The 17,842-nt window shown below is 45.7% G+C and overlaps 2 protein-coding genes across 5 annotated transcripts in view; both read right to left on the minus strand.

Annotated features, from left to right (window-relative positions):
* Positions 1 to 743, minus strand: part of LOC143315885 (lysine-specific demethylase 6A-like) — a 29,203-nt gene extending 28,460 nt beyond the window's left edge. For both annotated transcript variants that reach the window (XM_076723426.1, XM_076723425.1), the window contains exons 1-2: positions 236 to 743; positions 35 to 98 (exon numbers count right to left, since the gene is read on the minus strand). In XM_076723426.1, the coding sequence (XP_076579541.1) occupies positions 35 to 98; positions 236 to 414 (243 nt within the window). In that variant the 5' untranslated portion in view covers positions 415 to 743. The remainder of the gene's footprint in view (positions 1 to 34; positions 99 to 235) is intronic.
* A 2,527-nt stretch (positions 744 to 3,270) lies between these two features.
* jam2a (junctional adhesion molecule 2a) lies at positions 3,271 to 14,929 on the minus strand. 3 transcript variants are annotated; one of them, XM_076723428.1, is made up of 10 exons: positions 14,488 to 14,715; positions 10,067 to 10,132; positions 9,770 to 9,880; positions 8,469 to 8,618; positions 8,198 to 8,385; positions 7,935 to 8,037; positions 7,396 to 7,503; positions 7,212 to 7,224; positions 3,715 to 3,748; positions 3,271 to 3,467 (listed from the first exon to the last, which is right to left on the minus strand). In XM_076723428.1, the coding sequence occupies exons 1-10, from the start codon at positions 14,534 to 14,536 to the stop codon at positions 3,429 to 3,431; spliced, it is 861 nt and encodes a 286-aa protein (XP_076579543.1). In that variant the 5' UTR covers positions 14,537 to 14,715; the 3' UTR covers positions 3,271 to 3,428. The 3 variants fall into 3 exon arrangements, with proteins under 3 accessions (XP_076579543.1, XP_076579542.1, XP_076579544.1); XM_076723427.1 differs by having other exon boundaries at positions 7,212 to 7,227; XM_076723429.1 differs by lacking the exon at positions 7,212 to 7,224 and having other exon boundaries at positions 7,392 to 7,503; positions 14,488 to 14,929.
* Between the last annotated feature and the right edge of the window lie 2,913 nt (positions 14,930 to 17,842).

Raw genomic sequence — 17,842 nt, forward strand, 5'->3', positions numbered from 1 at the left:
GTGGTTGTAAAATACATGCAGTTAGATTTGCTACCTTCATCAACAGGGCCTTCGTTCTGGCGCCATCTTCATGAAGCTTCTGAAATCCAAACAGTGAGCTGCAAGCAAGAAGACAACATAGGCGGCTCAGAATCACTTGCAGAGCGGCTCAGAAACATTTTCGACATGCGAAGAGAGAAAACAATTAATTTTCAAGCTGTGCGTGTGTGTGAGTGCACCGGGCTACTGTTCCGACCTGTCGATCCCGACCAAACTGTCCCTCTCCTGGGCTGTCAGTGTCGGAAAGTCCTCCTCTGTTTCACTCGCTTTTCCCGCCGCCATTTTCTTTCCCTCATCACCACCAGAAGAAGCCGAGCCGAGACTCCGAGCGGCAGCGCAGGCAGCAACGGCGACAGACACACCGCACGATTGCATGGAAAATCGCGACGCGGGGACGAACGGCTTGCTCCGCCGAATCAAAAAAGCAAAACTGAAGGAAACGAAATGATCAAAAACTTTTTTTCCAGGATGAAAAGATGCGATTCGATGTAGTAAATCCTTTCGGGGGGACAGAAGCGCTCTCCGGGTAGCTCCTCAAACGTCACATTTTTCATCACAAAGTGATATTGTGCCGCGATTTGAATGCGAATAACTGAATGCAATATCCGGGATGTGAGTATTTGACAATAAAATGCGTTTCGGCCGCGAAGATAAAGTTGTTATAATTGTGTCACCCAAGCGAACCCACGCGCCGCTCTAGCCACGCCCTCTCCCCCCTCTCTAGCCAATAGGAGTGTCCGCATCCCACCATATGACTTCCCTGCTATATCATTCTTTTATCTCACATTTTCATATTCTCTCTGCAAAACACTCATATTTTATACCACGATTATTCTGGAAGCATACTCTAAAATATTTATTCTCCGAACATGTCTGACACCCATTTGCGTCAAAGTGAAAGATCTTTGTTTCCCTGGCAAATGCAATAATTTCCACATGGTAAAATACAATCTCGTATTCAGTAATGTGTATTGTACGACGGAGTATTAGTGCCTCATAAAGAATTTTTTTTTCTTTGAGATTAAAGTCGTAAATTTATGATAATAAAGTCATAATATTATGAGAATAAAGTCGTTCTGTCATCAGAAAAAAATGTCATAATACTACAATAGAAACTAAAAATATAACCAGAATAAAGTCATAATGTTACGGGAATAAACTCAAAATATTACGAGAATAAAATCGTAATTTTACAAGAATAAAGTCATAATTTTACAAGACTCAACTCAAAATATTACGAGAAAAAAGTCAGAATTTTACGAGAACTAAGTTATAATTTTACGAGAATAAAATCGTAATTTTATGAGAATAAAGTCGAATTATTAGGACAATACAGTCCTAATTCTCGTCTCTGTTATTTTAGAAGAGAGATATCAGAAGAGCAGTTAAAATGAGGGTCGTGGATAACTTTGTGAAGTTGTACTTCATATACATTAGCATAAATTAGCTAACGTAGGCTCTTTGGAAGCAGCCGCAAATCACAATTAACTTGGCTGTACCCCAAACCCTGGGGTTAATCGATGAGCAAAACCGTTCAATTAACGTTTAACGTATAACACGACATTTCCTGTTGACTGTGTGTCACGACACGACGCCGGAAACAGTGGTTGCTATGGGGCTGCCCGTGCTCCTGCCTGTTTTGTTTACTTCCGTTGTAGGAAAAGGTACCGTAATATCCTTTTCTCATAAAATTACGACTTTATTTTCGTAATATTACGAGTTTAATGCGGTAAAATTACGACTTTATTCTCATAATAGCACGACTTTATTCTCGAAGTCTCAAAAAATATTTTTCTGCCCTACGTGGCCCTAAACCTCCATAGTAGGTTAAAGCGTGTTATTTAAAGCGTCCACAGTTAAATATTGAAGTGTAATTTGGGGCCTGAACTCTTGCTCCAAGATGAATGTCTGTCAGCCTGTCTCTGATCCTACATGCCTGTCAGCAGGAAAGGCACTTGAAAGATTAATGTATAGCCTCACTGCTGCGCTTCAGTATTTCCCTTTGTGGGAATACAGAAAAGGCTTTCAGCATGTATGCAGTGTGCAGATGAAAAAGATGCAGCTAGTTTGAGGAGTAATGCAATAACGATGCTGTAGGTCATAAAAAACTAATTAAATAGCATTAGAGTGATTAATCAGTGCTGCCCTGAGATGAGATTGACATGTTATCACTACAGGCCAAAAACCGCTTGTCAGTTTAATACTTGTGCAGTAATTGCAGTGGTAGAGGAAGTACTCACATGCTAAGGTAAAATATTATTAGCATTGCGTAGAAATACTGTTACAAGTAAAAGTCCTGCATTCTTTTTTTTTTTTTTTCTTTTTTTTTTTTTACTGAAGTAGAAGCATGAACTAGAAAATACAGTGAAGTACAGCACGTGAGTAAATGTACGTGGAACTGCGATCACAATAATGACAGCAAGTCTGGTTTTGAATAGAAAAACCTTTATTACAGATACACCATTCAAATAAAACCGAATCCATTCACACACTGTTCAAAAACAGACACTCTGATAAACATTGACAAACAGTGGCACAAAAATATAAAGACAAAAAAGTAAGGCAAGTTCTTTACAAAAACTGTGATCCATAGATAAATATGACAGACAAATTAAAAAGGCACAAGGTATATATATATATATATATATATATATTTATATATATATAGATTTATTTATATATATAAAAAAGACCATGCAGGCACATGAGGATGGAATGGGGTTGGTCTCGGAATAATTGGCTGGAGTGGCTTCCTGTTCTCTTGGTTTGGTTCCATGTTGTTACTAAGATAATAAGGATCTTGTGTGGCCCTTGGGAAGCTTGGAGCCCAAGTGTTACAGCAGACGAAACGTTGGCATGTGGCAGATGCTGAGGTAAACTGCATTTTATGTTTGTGTCGTTCTAAAAACAATGCTTTTCATATGGCTTTAAGGAGAACTCCCATGTGATGATTCAAAGCAAATAAATCTTAAATGGTCAGTCTTTGGTAAAGGAAAACAAAGGTAGTTAAAATGATTGGCCTGCAGAGAGGAGGAAGCTCTGCTCGTCCCTGGATCACTCAGAAAAGATCAATTGGAGTTTCAGCATCTGACCACCAGGGGGGAGCAGAGTGCCACGAAACTGTACTCTATCCCATAAGAGCAGAAAACATCAATGACAGAGGCGACCCACACGGCAAAGCAAGACAGTAAGAAGAAGCCTTGCAAATTTTTTTTTTTTTTTTTTTTTTTTGTCATAACCCATCCAGAGGGAGTGGCAGAAGAAGAAGATTGAAATTAGCATGTATTGGAAGATCAAGAGCTCATTCAGAGTCCAGAGAGAGAAGGAATCAGAGAATCCAGTGTTGGCACCTTCAGAGGGCGACGTATTCTCATAGGAAGGCCAGCTTCTCAGAGCATGAATGACTGGGTGTGTTTAAAATCCTGTGGCTGAGACACAGAAAAAGAAGCATGTCAGCAATCAGTTGTTTTCCTGTGCTCGTTTCAGAGTTACGGCTCTCGGTGACGGTGTCGTGATCTCCATCAAAAACACAGTAACAGTCATTAGGTAAGTGTGAGCCGCTCGTGCTTAAGTCAGCGCTTTGCCCATGTTGCCGCTCGGAGAGCAACATGGCGGGGAGAGGAAACTGGGGGGATGCAGGGAGGAAGAGGGCAAAGGCAAAAAAAAAAAACTTACTTCTTGGGGCGGAGGGATGTAGTTGACATTGGACCTGAAAGACAAAGACATGGTAAGCACATCGGACAGTTTGACACAGTCACAAAGCAGAGAAGACACTGGAGGCGGACAGCTGTATCCTGAGTCATATCTTGCCCTGCATAAATAATGCACATCATACATGGCAAACCTCCCTATGGGTGAAAAGGAAAGTCTGACTGAACTCTGAACGACTGAGCAGGATTGGATGAAGCTGGAGAGGAGTGCGTACGGACACTGGAGTTCAGCGTTTTGATAGTTTATTAAGTACATCTCGCTGAAGCTAATGCAGTCTCATACAGCCACAACACGATGGTACAGCTCAACACCACAACACTATGACCTTCAAAGTCAAATGTATTTCTGGACTGTTGTGTTAGACTTCATTAGTTTTAGCTCGGTGTACCTAATAAACTGGCACCTGAGTGCACATGCACGTGTACACACAGAGTCTGCATCTGCAGTAACTGCTCCTCTGCTGGGAAGCAAAAAGTGGCCAAAATCACTTGAATCTTATCCGCAATTGTAAAATTTAACCACCACTAAATACTTAAAGGAATATTTTGACATTTTGGTGAATAAGTTTGGGCTACTGAGGCAGCCGGCGTGCACTCCACAGTCACTGATTCCCTCCTACAACCACAAATGGTCAATTTTCACTTCTTTTTTGAAAAACAAATAAGACATAACATGTTAACTGGTGAGCTTCATACATGTTGGTGAGCAGGTTTTACCATCGGACAGCCATGCTAGCTGTTTCCCTGTTTCTAAGCTAAGCTAAACTAAACATCTCCTGACCAGCCTGCAGCTTCATATTCAACAGGCAGGTCTGAGAGTGGTATCGATTTTCTCATCTAACTTGGCAGCAAATAGGCATATTTTTCACAATGTCAGACTTAATGTTTAAATATAAATAGCTTTGAATTTACAGCATTGAAATCTCTAAATCTGAAGACCATCGTCTCTGAATTAATGTGCTTTTTTAAATTTCTTTTTGTGACATTTCCAGTAGGTCATCTCGAGTCGCGTGAAGGTTTGAGGAATGAAGTCAGATCAGAAGAAAGTCTAAATTAACTTGGAAACAGGGAAACAGCGAGCTTTCCTCTGTGTAAGGGTAAAAATCCTGCCTACCAACACCAATAAGACGCACTCATTAACATTTAATGTCTCGTTTGTTTAATATACTTAAACACAGAACAGTTTGCTGTGTCTATTCTGGTTCCCTGATGGAACAGCAGCGCGAGCATATTTCATATAATTTGTTCATAAGTAGGACTCAGATTGCTCTGTCTGTTGGCCTGCGGGTCACACTCACGTGTCCTCAGTTCTGTGCAGGGTTTGGCTGCTGATGTGGGCTGCACCATGACACTGGGAGATCCAAAATGACCTGTAGGGGTCAGTGTGTTGGCTTTAACAAGGATTCACAAATGGGGGGTAATTTCGCACTCACACTGCACACCATGCTTCTGTGGAGTGGGGGGGTTATCAGCACGGAATATTAAAGCAGTCACAAAGGCGTGCTTGAAAATAGAGTTTTATAAATGTGATTTCAAAGGATGTGCTTAAAACCCGGGTTTGTCGCTGTAATCCCAGTTCTGTAAACTTGTACCTGTAATTTCTCGTCAGGTCATTGCTTGCAGATTTGTCGAACTGCGTCTGAATATGTAGAATTATGTCCATAAACTGTGCAAATTTGAGCATTTACTCCGGCGCCTTTATGCTTAATTCCACAAGTAGGAAAGCTCCAGCGTCCGATAGGTTCCAGTTACTCAGGTAAACTGGACAAACGTCAAAACAGATGCTCGTGAATGTTTTTTGTCCTTGCAGTTTGTGAAATGAAGCATGAAGGCCTGCGTATGAATGTGCTGTATTTACAAAGCACAGTTTCCTGGCAGAAGTCTGAATGTTCAGACTTCAAGAAAATCTGCAAGTAAATGACCTGAATCCAATCAGAACAGAGGTCAGATGTCCAAGTCACAGAACTAAGATTACACATGATGAAACCTAAAAGTTCGACCTCACAAAAGCGACATTAAAGGTGCGAAACTCGATCTTCAAGCACACATTTACGAAGGATTTAATATTTCATATTAACGCTGCAGTGCTTTACAGACATGCAGCCAACCATGATGCAGCAGAGCTGAACAGGTCAAGTGGTGAGCCAATCACATGCAGCGACCCAACACCCTGGTATCTACTGTCTAAAAGACTCATTTCGACTGGCTTTCTTTCTTCAGCTGTTTACTGTCATAGAAAGAATTAATTATCCCTCTGAAACACATGCTGAGCTTCATGTATGTGATGTAACTATCAGAGTCCATGGACAGCTGTGTGTATGGTTCAAGGACACTTTAACACAAGCCTTGTTTTAGTTTTTATGATCTTAAACCTCAGTGACAAACAGCCCAAATTCTCCTTTTTCCCAGCAACCATCACCTCTAAGGCCCATTTAAAACGGGAGCCTGCTCAGTGTTCAGCACGATATAACAGTCATCCCCATCCCCTTGACCGGTTTTCTCTAAAAGGCTGCCCTAAATCCTAGATCTGCATTCCTACTCTGTTAACTTGTGCCTACTATTGGTGCATCAGATATCATGTCACATTGTCTTTGAGTCTTTGTGAAGAAGCCTGTTCTATAAATAGGGAGTTGACACTGACAGCTCCAGTTAGCTCAGTGGGATAAGCATCAGACTTTAACCTAGACAAAGAGCTTTCGCATCAGCTTCAAGGAGAGCTCCAGAATGACGCTCCATCAAACGGCGTGCAGTAACAAGCCAGTAATCAAATAACATAAAGTCAAGCCAGTTAGGCCAGTCACATAAGGACATGCATTTGTGTGTCTGTGGTTCCCGGCTTAACGGCCAGTCGAGCATCAAAACGTCCTCACGCCCACCCGCTCTGGTGTGTTTACAGGACAGGGCCTGTTACTGTGAGGATGCACCGCGCTCACATCCCTCTGTTACACCACAGTCTCATTCTTCAATCTCCTCAATATCGAAATAATCCATTTCAAATTACCCATCCAATCAGTTTAATTGCTTGCAATTCTGTCTACTGCCAATATATTCCTCCTTGCTGATTAACAGCCTGTAATTATTCCATAATTACGTTGCGCTGATTATTTCTCCTCCTTTCATTGGCGGCACTTTCAGATCATCGGTCTGGCTACATTTTGACACGATTTCAACAGATGTGCGTCTGCCTGGAAGTGGTGATCAATTAAACAAAAACAACAAGCCTTTCGGATTGTTTTCACATCTGTTGGCGCCAGTCACCGGATGAGTAGAAACACAGGCACGGCTGTGGCCCCAAAACACACACATACAGACCCACACAGCCACAGCTGTCACTCCATACACTCCTGACTCAGCACGCACGCACGCACACACACACACACACACTCCTCCCTCAGTGTCAGTGTGTCGGGTATTAGCCTGTGTGTGCTCACATCAATGTTAATGCAATCACAGAGCTCTTACCTTCCTCTGTGTCCTGCTGATGGATGAGTCAAAAGAACCGTGGAAGAGAAAACACAGTGAATGTCACTTTTTTTGGGGGGGGGGGGGGGTAAAAACAGTATCTATATTAAATGATGTGCTGTTCACGCAAGCAGACAAAGTGCTCACTGGGTTGAGCTAAACAGAGCTAAAGAGACAAACTCACGGCTGAAGAAGCCGTTGCGGTGCAGGAGGAATCCGCCGCATCCGCAGATCACGACGACCAGGCAGACCACCACCACCGCCGCCACCACCGCAGACACGTTGACGTCCTCTGGAAGCGGGAGGGAGACGGGAAACAACACTGAGTTATGGGCTGTTTTGCGGCAGGCAATACATGTCCAATTTCATTTTAATGCAACCGCCTAATGCCTCTTCCTGTACTCTATTAATGTTTCCTGTAATTTATTAAGTGAATAAAACGGCTGCTTGCATTAACCTTCAGTACATTATATAATTTATTAGCAAGTTAAAAACCTTTCCAAACAAAATGGCATCATTTTAGAGCATGTATTTTGTCCTGAAATGGCCACGGTGGCCCTTCAAATTTGAAGTTTGGAGAGCTGTTTGAGATTTTGGAAGCAGGGAGGGATGAGTTCAGTGGGCTTTTCCTCTCCACTGCATCTCTGAGTTTGTCCAGGGCTGAAAGGTGTGGGGGAGGAGGCAGGTGTGTGAAAAGACACACACACACACACACACACACACCTATCGTCATGTGCTTGCCCTCACACATCTTGGGCAGTCCCACTCCGTTCGTGGCCAGGCAGCTGTATCGGCCGGTGTCCTCTTTGGCCACAGCTTTAAACTCCTGCAGCGGAGACACAGAGACGGAGGACAAAAACTTTTACGCTCAGCTGTTGTCAGACGGACCCTGGTTTTAATCAAAGCGCCTGCTCTGCTGAAGTGTCCTTGAGCAACGCTCCGAAACGCTACCTACTATCACACCAAAGAGCACCCTGAACACTCACCAGTATCCCTGTGAGTGAGTTGATTAGATAGGTGGCGTTGGCATGGCGGGGAGGGTGGATCTGCTGGTTGTCCTTGAACCAGGAGTATGTAGCAGGCGGGATGCTCTGCTGGTCCCGACAGCGCAGCTGCACCACTGAGCCCGTTACTGCTCCACTGGGGATTTCACAGGACGGGATTTGTGGGGGCACTGGAGGGGAGGACAAGGTAGGATTTACAGACACAAACCAAAACCTCAACGTGAGAGCCACTTTTCACTTCTTCCGGTCGTACCCAGGACTTTGAGCGTGACGTTGGTCTCGCCCAGGCTGACGGAGTCAAAAGGAGCACTGATCTCACAGCGGTACTCCCCGGCGTCCTCCTGGGTCACCTTTTGCAGCGTCACCGTGGCCCCTTCAATGGTCGCCCGGCCCTCAAAGGGACCTGAGAGAAAGGACAGAAGGTGAAGATCAGGAAGAGGGAACGTCTCCCCAAAAGCCACACGTGCATGTTTTAATCCATAGTTAACAAAGCTGACGCCTAAATATTACATTCAGATCACAATATAACGAGATTCAGACAATATTTTCACAACAGTGTGTCATATGACACATGCAACTGCCTCTGGAGGATTCAGCATGGAGACACTTCAGAGACAGCAGCAGCTTCAAATACCTGTTTGTTTCTCAACAGTGGCTTTTTTATAGCTGCTCCTTTAACACAGTTCATTCGCCTGACAGACACTTTCAAGCCTTCGTCTGTGCTCTGAATCACACACAAATCTTAACCGTTCGATGATTTCACGTCACGAAATGTTTTATGAAGCTTTACAGCAAGTTTCAGCTCAGTTTGTGACTATTTTGGTTCACATAATGGAGTGTTTGGGTGCTTAAGAGCAATATATGTTTCTCAGGTTAGTTAAGTTTTAACCAAGCTAAGAAGCTACTCTCCACTCTTATTACTTGGCTTGTTTACAGAGACGCATTTCTGCATCTTTCTCATCCTCAAAGGGTCTTCATTACTCTAAGAAGTTAGATTTTTATTGTCCAGAGCCCCCCTAACCTGATAACCCAGCCTGTGGGTGGAAAAAATAGCTTTTATGACTTTTCATAAATTTACAAAATACTTGTTGCCAGCGGCTCTTTCTAAGAAATCACCTGACAGTGAAAGCAGTAATTCATGGCACCATTTAAAGTAGCCTCAGCTCTGAAGTGGAGCTGCCAGCGGAGAGGCGGCGGGTCAGAGGCATTTCACAGCCTTGACAGATTTGAGAAAATTGTCAGGGTGACTGCGCTGTCTATAAAAGCAACTGACCGGGTGAGAGCTTCTGTATGATTTATTATTTATTTCACCCATTAAACCCACATCCTAAACCACAAAGGAGAGGGATCAAGGATAGGAGACAGGTTAAGACTGCATGCTTAACACCACCGACGGTGCTAAAATGCGTTCCAGGCTATTTGTCAACAAATCTCAACGGGTGGTGTTTGTCTCATCCTATGTGGCAAACCCCGACCAGCTGGTACTGCAAGCTGATTAAAACAAGCGTCCTGTTGGTCACCTGGGTGTTAAACAACAACAGGCTGCTTCCTCACCTCTGAAGTGTCCATCAAAGTACACAAAGGAGACATCTTTGCCCTTCTTCTTCCACTCGATGCGCGGGTTCCGGTCTTTCTCTGTGCGGAACGTGCAGGACAGCTCCGCGTCTGAAGAAGGGAATGTGACCAATGAGATATTTATGGCGGAACAGCAAAGCCTTCAATCAGTGGCATTTTTAACTGCTTGCTCTATTTATAGCCTCGTGGTTTATCCTGTCAGAGTGGATCTGATAGAGGCAGCAGCTCTTGAGGGTACAAAAATGACTGGGATGTGAGACGCTGTTTCTGCCTCACCTGAGAACTCTTCCACCTCCACCTTGTGCTTGTTGGTCGACACGGTGACAGGAACGGAGGGGGAACCTGGTTTTGGTGGAGAGAAAGAGGGGAGGGAGGGTGGGTGATAAAGAAAAAAGAGGGGTGAGAGCAGCTCAGAACGCAATATCGCTCGTCATCCATTAGGGGGCAAGGTGAATTGGGTAAAGTGCTCCACATTGCCCGCCAACTGCAGGAGGAGAATGCTTAATGGCCGTCTTTGGGCTCGCTCACTCCACTGTCTGAGGCAAACACAGCAGTCTTGCTCTGGCAGATTTGAGGTAAGGGCAGGATTACTCCCTCCTCCACTTTAATCCTGCAAGGTTAAGGAGCAGCTCGCCGTATGTTTATTTAAGCACAGGTTAGGAGGAGGTCACCAAGCGTCTCAATAGAGGCTTGTCCAGATTAACCTGATGTATGGGGGCACTATCGAGAGGCGGATGGCACACGGCCCGTGTTTGTTTCCCCCGCCGTCTGTGTGTCACTGATACCCTGCACCAAAACAGGAAGAGGAAGCCGGAGCAGCCTTTCCTGCGAGTTGATTGGTTTACGGGGCGGATTATTGTCTGGTTGTTCTGTTCTTAAATACAGGTTTAACATGGTTGAAGGTTACCTGAGGGAAGCAGGTTAGAAACGTGCACACCGCAAGAATAGTAAACACTCTCTGCTGCGGCGGCGTGAGAGCCTGTAAAATCTGCCAAAAGTCTGCAAATGAAGATTTTCAGACTGCATGCCATGCATTTTTGAAATTGCATAATAAATGTTGAATGGGTCTCGCGGGTGCTCACTCAGAACATTAAGGGCTACGAAAAACCTCTAACAAACTTCTAATCTTTGCATATTCACATTAGCAAAAAGCTCAACCCGGCCCTCGAGACACACTCCCTCACGTCTACTTTTCCTGCCATTGTTTGTTCAACACGTGCAGATTCAAATCTCACAGATCCAAACTTTAAAACTTATGCACTGAAAAATGACATCAGTCCAGTTTCCTGTTTGTCAGCGAATTCCAGTGTGGGCCCATTCTTACTGGATTACTATGACTTACAGAAGGCTTCTCCTGCAGGGTGGGGTGACACGGAGGAACGGAGGGCAAGCTGAGACAAAGGACAGGAAGTGTGGTGCAGAACAGGAAGGCGGCCATGTTGGGCTTTACAAAAAGAGCGTGCGCTTTCCATGCAGACCCAGAGGACCCACTTTCTCTAATTTCCACAACAACAGCTATTTTTAAATTAGCTTTTAAATAAATAACAGCCTATACAATAATAATGTCATCTGCCAAATGCAGCATAATGCACACTCAAGTTTTTTAAAAGCTTTTCTTGGAGTTGGCTCAATTTACACCAGCTTCACTTGGTCAAACTTTCAGCTAAGTGAATTAAAACTGCACGCTCTCCCTCCAGACGCTCCTTCTTCCCCTCGCTTTGCCATGTGTTGACTCGTGGCAGTGTAACAGGATTATCGGCGTAGCCTCGGTTCACGTACCTCGACACCCTCTGCGGAGCATTGTCTCACTAAAGGATGAACAAGACGAGGGAGGGCGATACAATGAGATTAAAAAGGGACGAGAAGGAACGACAAAGGAGAGATGAGCGGCCCTAAGAATAGAATACAAATGAAGTGGAGTGGAGGAGAGTGAGGCGGAGGGGGGGCCGGGTGGAGGTTGGCAGAGGTGGGGGGGGGGACCAGAGACCCGCAGAAGCATGAATAAAAGAGAGAGTGGGATTGAAGGCGAGGGAGATCCTCTCAGACAGTAGGACTGTGAATGGGAGAAGCTCTGTCACATAGTGTGAGACCAGGCCTGCCGCCACCTTGACGGGTGTCTCTTCGAGAGGAGAGAGGCTGACAACACGCCTGCACTTTACCGCCACGCTGACGCACACACATCAGAGCGCACGCGTCAAAAAACGGGCAGAGACTCTCCGCATGTGAGGTCCTGCTGCCCCTGTGCGAGCTCCGCTACTACGAACACTGTCAGCTTCAATGGCCTCAATTAGCTGCGAAGGCGTCAGGGCGGGCAGTGAACACATGGCTTGTTCGGATCATTTCACAACTGCTTGGTGGGTAATGTTAACACGGTGTAGCTTCCATAATACAAGGCCTGCTGTCCAAGAAGGCGACAAGACGTGCCATTCACGCTCAAGTGTGTGCTAACGTGCAGAGGCTGACCAGTGGAGCACTGGATGCCACTTCAGTGTCGTGCCTGTCGCTGTCCTTCGAGGGCCGATCGCCAATCGAATCTGGGTCATAAACCGCTGGTCAGGCGCTGGTAGTGTGGACTGATCTGGAGTGAGAATCAGCTCCAGTTAGCGGCACCGGGGCCAGAGTTGGCACCCAGAATCTGCCCTGTCACTCAAGCATGGCAGACTCAAGCCAGCGTTGATCCGCCGTTGAGCCGAGCGTCTTTGGCCACCTGAGTGGCCTAATTATGCAGCATTAGTTAAACCACATTTACTACACAAGAAAGATATTTCTAATGAGCATGAATCATAAGCTGGAATGGATTTCAGAACACTGCTTATATAAACTTTTTTTTTTTAAATAAAGTTTTTCATGTGCTTCTCGGCAGCAGGTCTGTGATGGGCCTCCAACATGGCATCAGATACGGCCACTGAAGTAATTAAAAGGCTTCTGCTGTGGGCGTGTTGTGGCTCTGAAGCACAGAAACATCCAGACAAAGGCGTCAACACAGAGACGAGCTTCCAGACACAAACACACACACACACACACACGCATCTCGTGCGTGGTGTTAACATCAACCAAACACTGCGACAGATTAAACTCACAGAGGGACAGCCACCCTCCTGCCTGTGCAAAAATAGAAAGATGGCACACTCGCTCCTTGGCACGCAGCGTTCCTCTCATTACGTGGTCCGCGCTGAGTGTTACAGAGACTGGGGTGGGTGTTGCCAGGGCTGTGCCGGGGTCAAAAGCATGGCGCAGTAATAATTAAGGCACTTATTCAAATTAACAGGGAACAAATGAAAGAGGAAGGGACCCACAGGACGTATCCTGTCTGGCTGTGGGATATAGATAACGTGGATGTGGACGGCAGACACGTTTCAAGGCTGTGAGGGTACAGAGAAAAACAGGGTGAGGAGTGTGTGTGTGTGTGTGTGTGTGTGTGTGTGTGTGTGTGTGTTCTCCGTTTGAACAAAGCCTCTCTGTATGACTGTAACCCTGTGAGCAACAGCTGTCTCAGTCAGACACAGGGTGTGTGTGTGAGAGGTTGAGATGGGGGATGTTGGGTGTTTTGCCACAGAGACCCACCCAAAACGCTTCCTCCTGGATTTTTCTTTCTTCTAAACAATACACCCTGCAGGCGATCAGCAGAGCCGAGGCGGATCTGACGCTGCTCTGTTAGAAACGGTTGACATCTATCTGTCCGTCAGATGATGAGTGAATTCTGTCAGGCTGTCCACACACACGCACACGCGCACACACACCTCTGTGAACTCGTGACCTGGTGGCCTGACAGGTGGCAAAATGTGGACAACACAGAGTAAAATGTGCAGCACTCGCTCTCACTGTCTCATCACATCCACCTCAAACTGCTCCTGCTCCCCTGGAGTCCGAGCAGCACTCGCACGGCTTCCTCTTTTACTGCATGTCACACAGGTTTCCATCATCATCATCATCATCATCATCATCGGGGAAAGTTAGCTGCATTTTTCTGCACCTCGACAATTTCCACTTGTATGTTCCTGTTTTGTTCCCAACCCCTCAGTCTCCTGGGAACATCCCTGCTATGCAAACACCTCGTCACGAGGAAAAACAGCTTGGAGCTTCTGGTGGAAATCCAGCCCAGTGACCTCATGCACGAATCCACCACTTCCTCTGCCAAAAAGCGTGCCCACCTGCCACCGCCGTGCCGCCCACGCCCTGAGGTGGCGCGGCGCCAAGCACAACTTCAGGGCCAACTTGTAGGGACCCAGCCTGGCTGCATCATCACCACAGCCCACTCTCACAGAGGGGCTTTAACTAAACTGGGGATCTGTGGAATAACACTTGACAAAATAAGAGCACCAAAAAAAAAAGTCTAATTTTTAGATTTAACTTTGAAATTCTGCCACTAAAAATCATATTTTCAGGTGAATTTATCTATTTTAGAGACAACTATCAGGCAAAATACAGCTGAACTGACACTTTTAAGTCTGCAGCACTAAATTTAATGACTTTTTTTTTTTTTTTTTTTTTTTTTGCAGAATATTGTTCCAGGATATTGTAGCCAGTTATTGTAAAAGAGAAATCATTAGAAGAAAAAGCTGAAAAGATCAGTTTAATCCACTAAAGCTGGTGTCGAGCACTGGAGTCATCTCTTTCCTGAGCTTTATCTCATGGACAGAAACACAAGAGAAACACAGTTAGTTCTTCGCTAAGAATAGTTTCCATTTGCCACTTACACTGCATCAGTAAAATAACAAAAGGAAGATACAGGAACGTCCCCTCCATTATCGTCCACAACTCTGGCTGAGTCTTGTCTTCCCTGGACGGAGCGAGGAGGCAGATCCCGAGCCTCAGCTTTCTTCTCGTACTTGTTCACAACTCTCCAATAATTCATCCAGCTTCCAGGGGATAAACTGCTCTCCACGGGGAAGCGAGCGGACCGGCCCGGCGCGGAACGGAGCGGCGCGGCGAGGCGCGGGGCTGCTGGGGGGCGAGCGGGACGCACGTCCGGGACCGATCGGTCTGAGACGCCGGTGCCCTGGCCGAGAAGTCTGGCTGCTAACGGCGTGGCTCGGTTACGATCAACAGACGCGGATGGATGTGCTCTCTCCTCCTGTGGTGCGGTTTCGGCGCTGGTTGAGGTGGAGATGGAGGTGGAGGGAGGGCGGAGTGTGCTTTGAGACGAGCAGAGCGGCCGAGCGCCGAGAGCGCAGCGCCGTGTCCAAGACGCGCACTGCACTGCCAAATGGTCACATAACCGGAGTCAACTGGGTATGGCAACAAGGTGTGGCCCCATCATACCTCAGCCTGAGGGGGACCCGCTCTGACCCTGAATGATTTTTCTTTTTTCTCTTAATGCTTCTACGGGTTGAAAGGGTTTGTATGATGTAACTAATGCTTGTAGTCATCTTTTAACCCACAGATCAAGTAAGTCATTTCAGGCTGAAGTTGAATTATCCCAAAACATCCTGAATGAAATCTGAGATTTTCCGGGTAGAAGTATTCAGACTGCTTTGATTGGAAAGAGGAAAAAGACGCCAAAAAACATGTGTTTGCTCTGGATCAAGATGCTGCGCTCACAATTTGAGGAGCAGCTCAAATGAATTACAGGCTTATGGGAGAAAGGAAGGCTCGGCACGCTCTCGAGGCCAAAATCAGAGAGGTGTTCAGAGCCTGATCGTTCTCCACATAAAACACTACCATTACTTACACCATGCAAAGACATGTTCCTCTCTTGGCAGGAAAAAGCTCCTCTGACGTTCACTCTGTGGCATTCCTCCATCATTTATCACCGTTTTACCATCAGAGGCGAGCTGTGGGTGTGTTTTTGAAGATTTCTGGCCCCCATGTTCAGCTGTGAGGGCTTGTAGATTTACCCAGTTGTGACGGGGGGGTTGCTGCTTGATGGCGTGTACTCTTCATGTGACTCATATTTCAACTCCAGATGCTTTTCTTTTCCCGGCATTGTTTTACTGTTATTGCTTAAATGTGACGTGCAATGACATGCTGCAAGAGTATTTTGATTGTGTGTCGCAGGCACACTTGTTTAGTGCAGGCAGAGAGTTATCCTCTGTTTCCATTTTAGAATTTACTACGTTTGGTGTATATTCTATAGATTTATATCTGATTATAGCTACAGAGTATGCTAAGATTCTTGCTTTGTGCCTTTTTTCTGTGTCTATTGATGAAGACTCCTCTCTGCTGGTATTGTGTATTACTGTTCCTGTGCAATACCTGGAGAAAATGCTGCTGCAACAGCTAAATTTCCTAATTTAAAGATCAATACAGTTCACCTATCTATAAAACAAAGCACAACTCATTAATCCGAGTCCTGCTGACTATTGATGACGCAAGTCAGTCCTTCCACTGTCAGATTAAAGGGGGGACCTCCTCAGTGAACAGAAACACATTATAAATTCATTTCTATGAATGTATTATTCCAGAGTGTTTTAGTAGCTATTCAAATTTAATCCTGTTTGTGCAGCAGCGTCGCAGGCGCAGCAGTCATTCCCAAGCATCTCAGGCACTGCAGCGGCGAGGCATTCAGGGCACCGATTCAAACATCTCAATTGGTGCTGCTGGTGTGACTGGCTAAGACTTCGGCATGTGTCTTTGGGTGTGTCTCGCACATTGTCGGTGTGTGTTGGTGGATGCTTGAGCGGGGGCAGCAGCTGCACAGCGGCTAACTTTTCTGGCCCGAGGCTTCGCTCAATATTCAGCCGTCTCCCGCTGAGGGATCTGGACTGTGTTTGAACACAGGAAAAAAAAAAGTTCCTCGTCACTGAGAAGCAGAATGTAAAAACACTCCTTAGATAATCTGAGCATAGAGGTGTTTTGGGGGGTTTTTTTGAGGGCGGGGGGCTACACAGGCTCAAATGTCAAACTGTGACATACAGAGGGGGGAGGGTGGAAGCATTGAACTAACCACCTGTATGATTACACAGATGGTGGACTGACAGCACTGTGATATTAAAAGCTACTGGAATCACTTTTTAATATGAAATGTGTTGGAACTAATGCTTCGTCAAGAGGTTCAAGGAACAGCTTTGGGAAATGAGCTCATGTCTGTGCACAAAGCTGGAGCCGGGAGGCAACTAGCTTAGCTTAGCATGAAGACTGGAAACGAGCAAACAGCTGGCTCGCTCCAAAGCTCATTAATCAACACGTTAGTCCCGTTTCTTCCATCTGATCACGGTAAGTCTATTAAACAAATGAGATCTAACATGTTAATCAGCGGGTGTCAGAGGGGCTGCGAGTCGGAGTTTGGAACTTTGACCACAGCCAGGCTAGCTGCTCAGGCTACGACGATCAGCTGACGGCTCAGCTGAGTCTTTATGGATGAACGAGAACAACTTTTTGCAAGCGCCTTTGTCTGGTTTCATCCCAAACTGACGGCATTTTGTCAGAGAGAGAAGACACTGAGAGTGTGATATTGACTGCTGAAGTCAGCGGGAGGTCACAGACAGAAGCAGGGCGGAGTTTGGTGACTCAACGGCATCGTACGAGACGGAGAGAAGCAGCAAATCCTCTTTCAGCTCGACTAAACTCACTCCTATTGAATGAGGGAACTCAGTATTACCTAAATCTGCATCACATCCTTCTTTCATTAATCATTTTTTATCATTAATCAATGATCGATCATCATAAAGCTTCTGTTAAAAGGTGCTAAAACATTTCGCCTGTGATGCAGAGCAACACGCTGCTGATGCACAGTGGCCGCCTTCGGTTGGATGAGAAAAGGGCGAGTGCTGGCAGAAACCAGACGTGTCGTGTCTAATGTGTCTAAAACGCCTGGAACCCTGGGAAAAAAAAAAAAAAAAGTCAAAAGAAAGCCGCCTCATGGCTCGAATCCTCAGGCTTGCTCACACTTTCTCACACACGACTCCGAACACACTCTGAGGATTGAGAGCCACCTGTTTGACGAGTGACAGGCGCAACAGCTGCACTGCTGCCTGACCTTCAGCCAACAAACTCACACACACACACACAAACACAGACACACACACACACAGCTTTTGTCGTGAAGCAAACTGCTGACACACACACACACACTCAAGCGTTTCCATTTTCACTTTTCTCACTCACTCCTAC

The sequence above is a fragment of the Chaetodon auriga genome, chromosome 23 (assembly GCF_051107435.1).
Source record: "Chaetodon auriga isolate fChaAug3 chromosome 23, fChaAug3.hap1, whole genome shotgun sequence".
Taxonomy (NCBI): Eukaryota; Metazoa; Chordata; class Actinopteri; order Chaetodontiformes; family Chaetodontidae; genus Chaetodon; species Chaetodon auriga.

Coding starts and splice junctions, on each gene's coding strand:
- jam2a (XM_076723427.1), bottom strand. CDS start 14,536: ATGGAGGGGACGTTCCTGTATCTTCCTTTTGTTATTTTACTGATGCAG. Junction 8,038..8,197: donor ACTCACTCACAGGGATACTG/GTGAGTGTTCAG, acceptor TCTCCGCTGCAG/GAGTTTAAAGCTGTGGCCAA. Junction 7,504..7,934: donor GGGCAAGCACATGACGATAG/GTGTGTGTGTGT, acceptor TCCCGCTTCCAG/AGGACGTCAACGTGTCTGCG.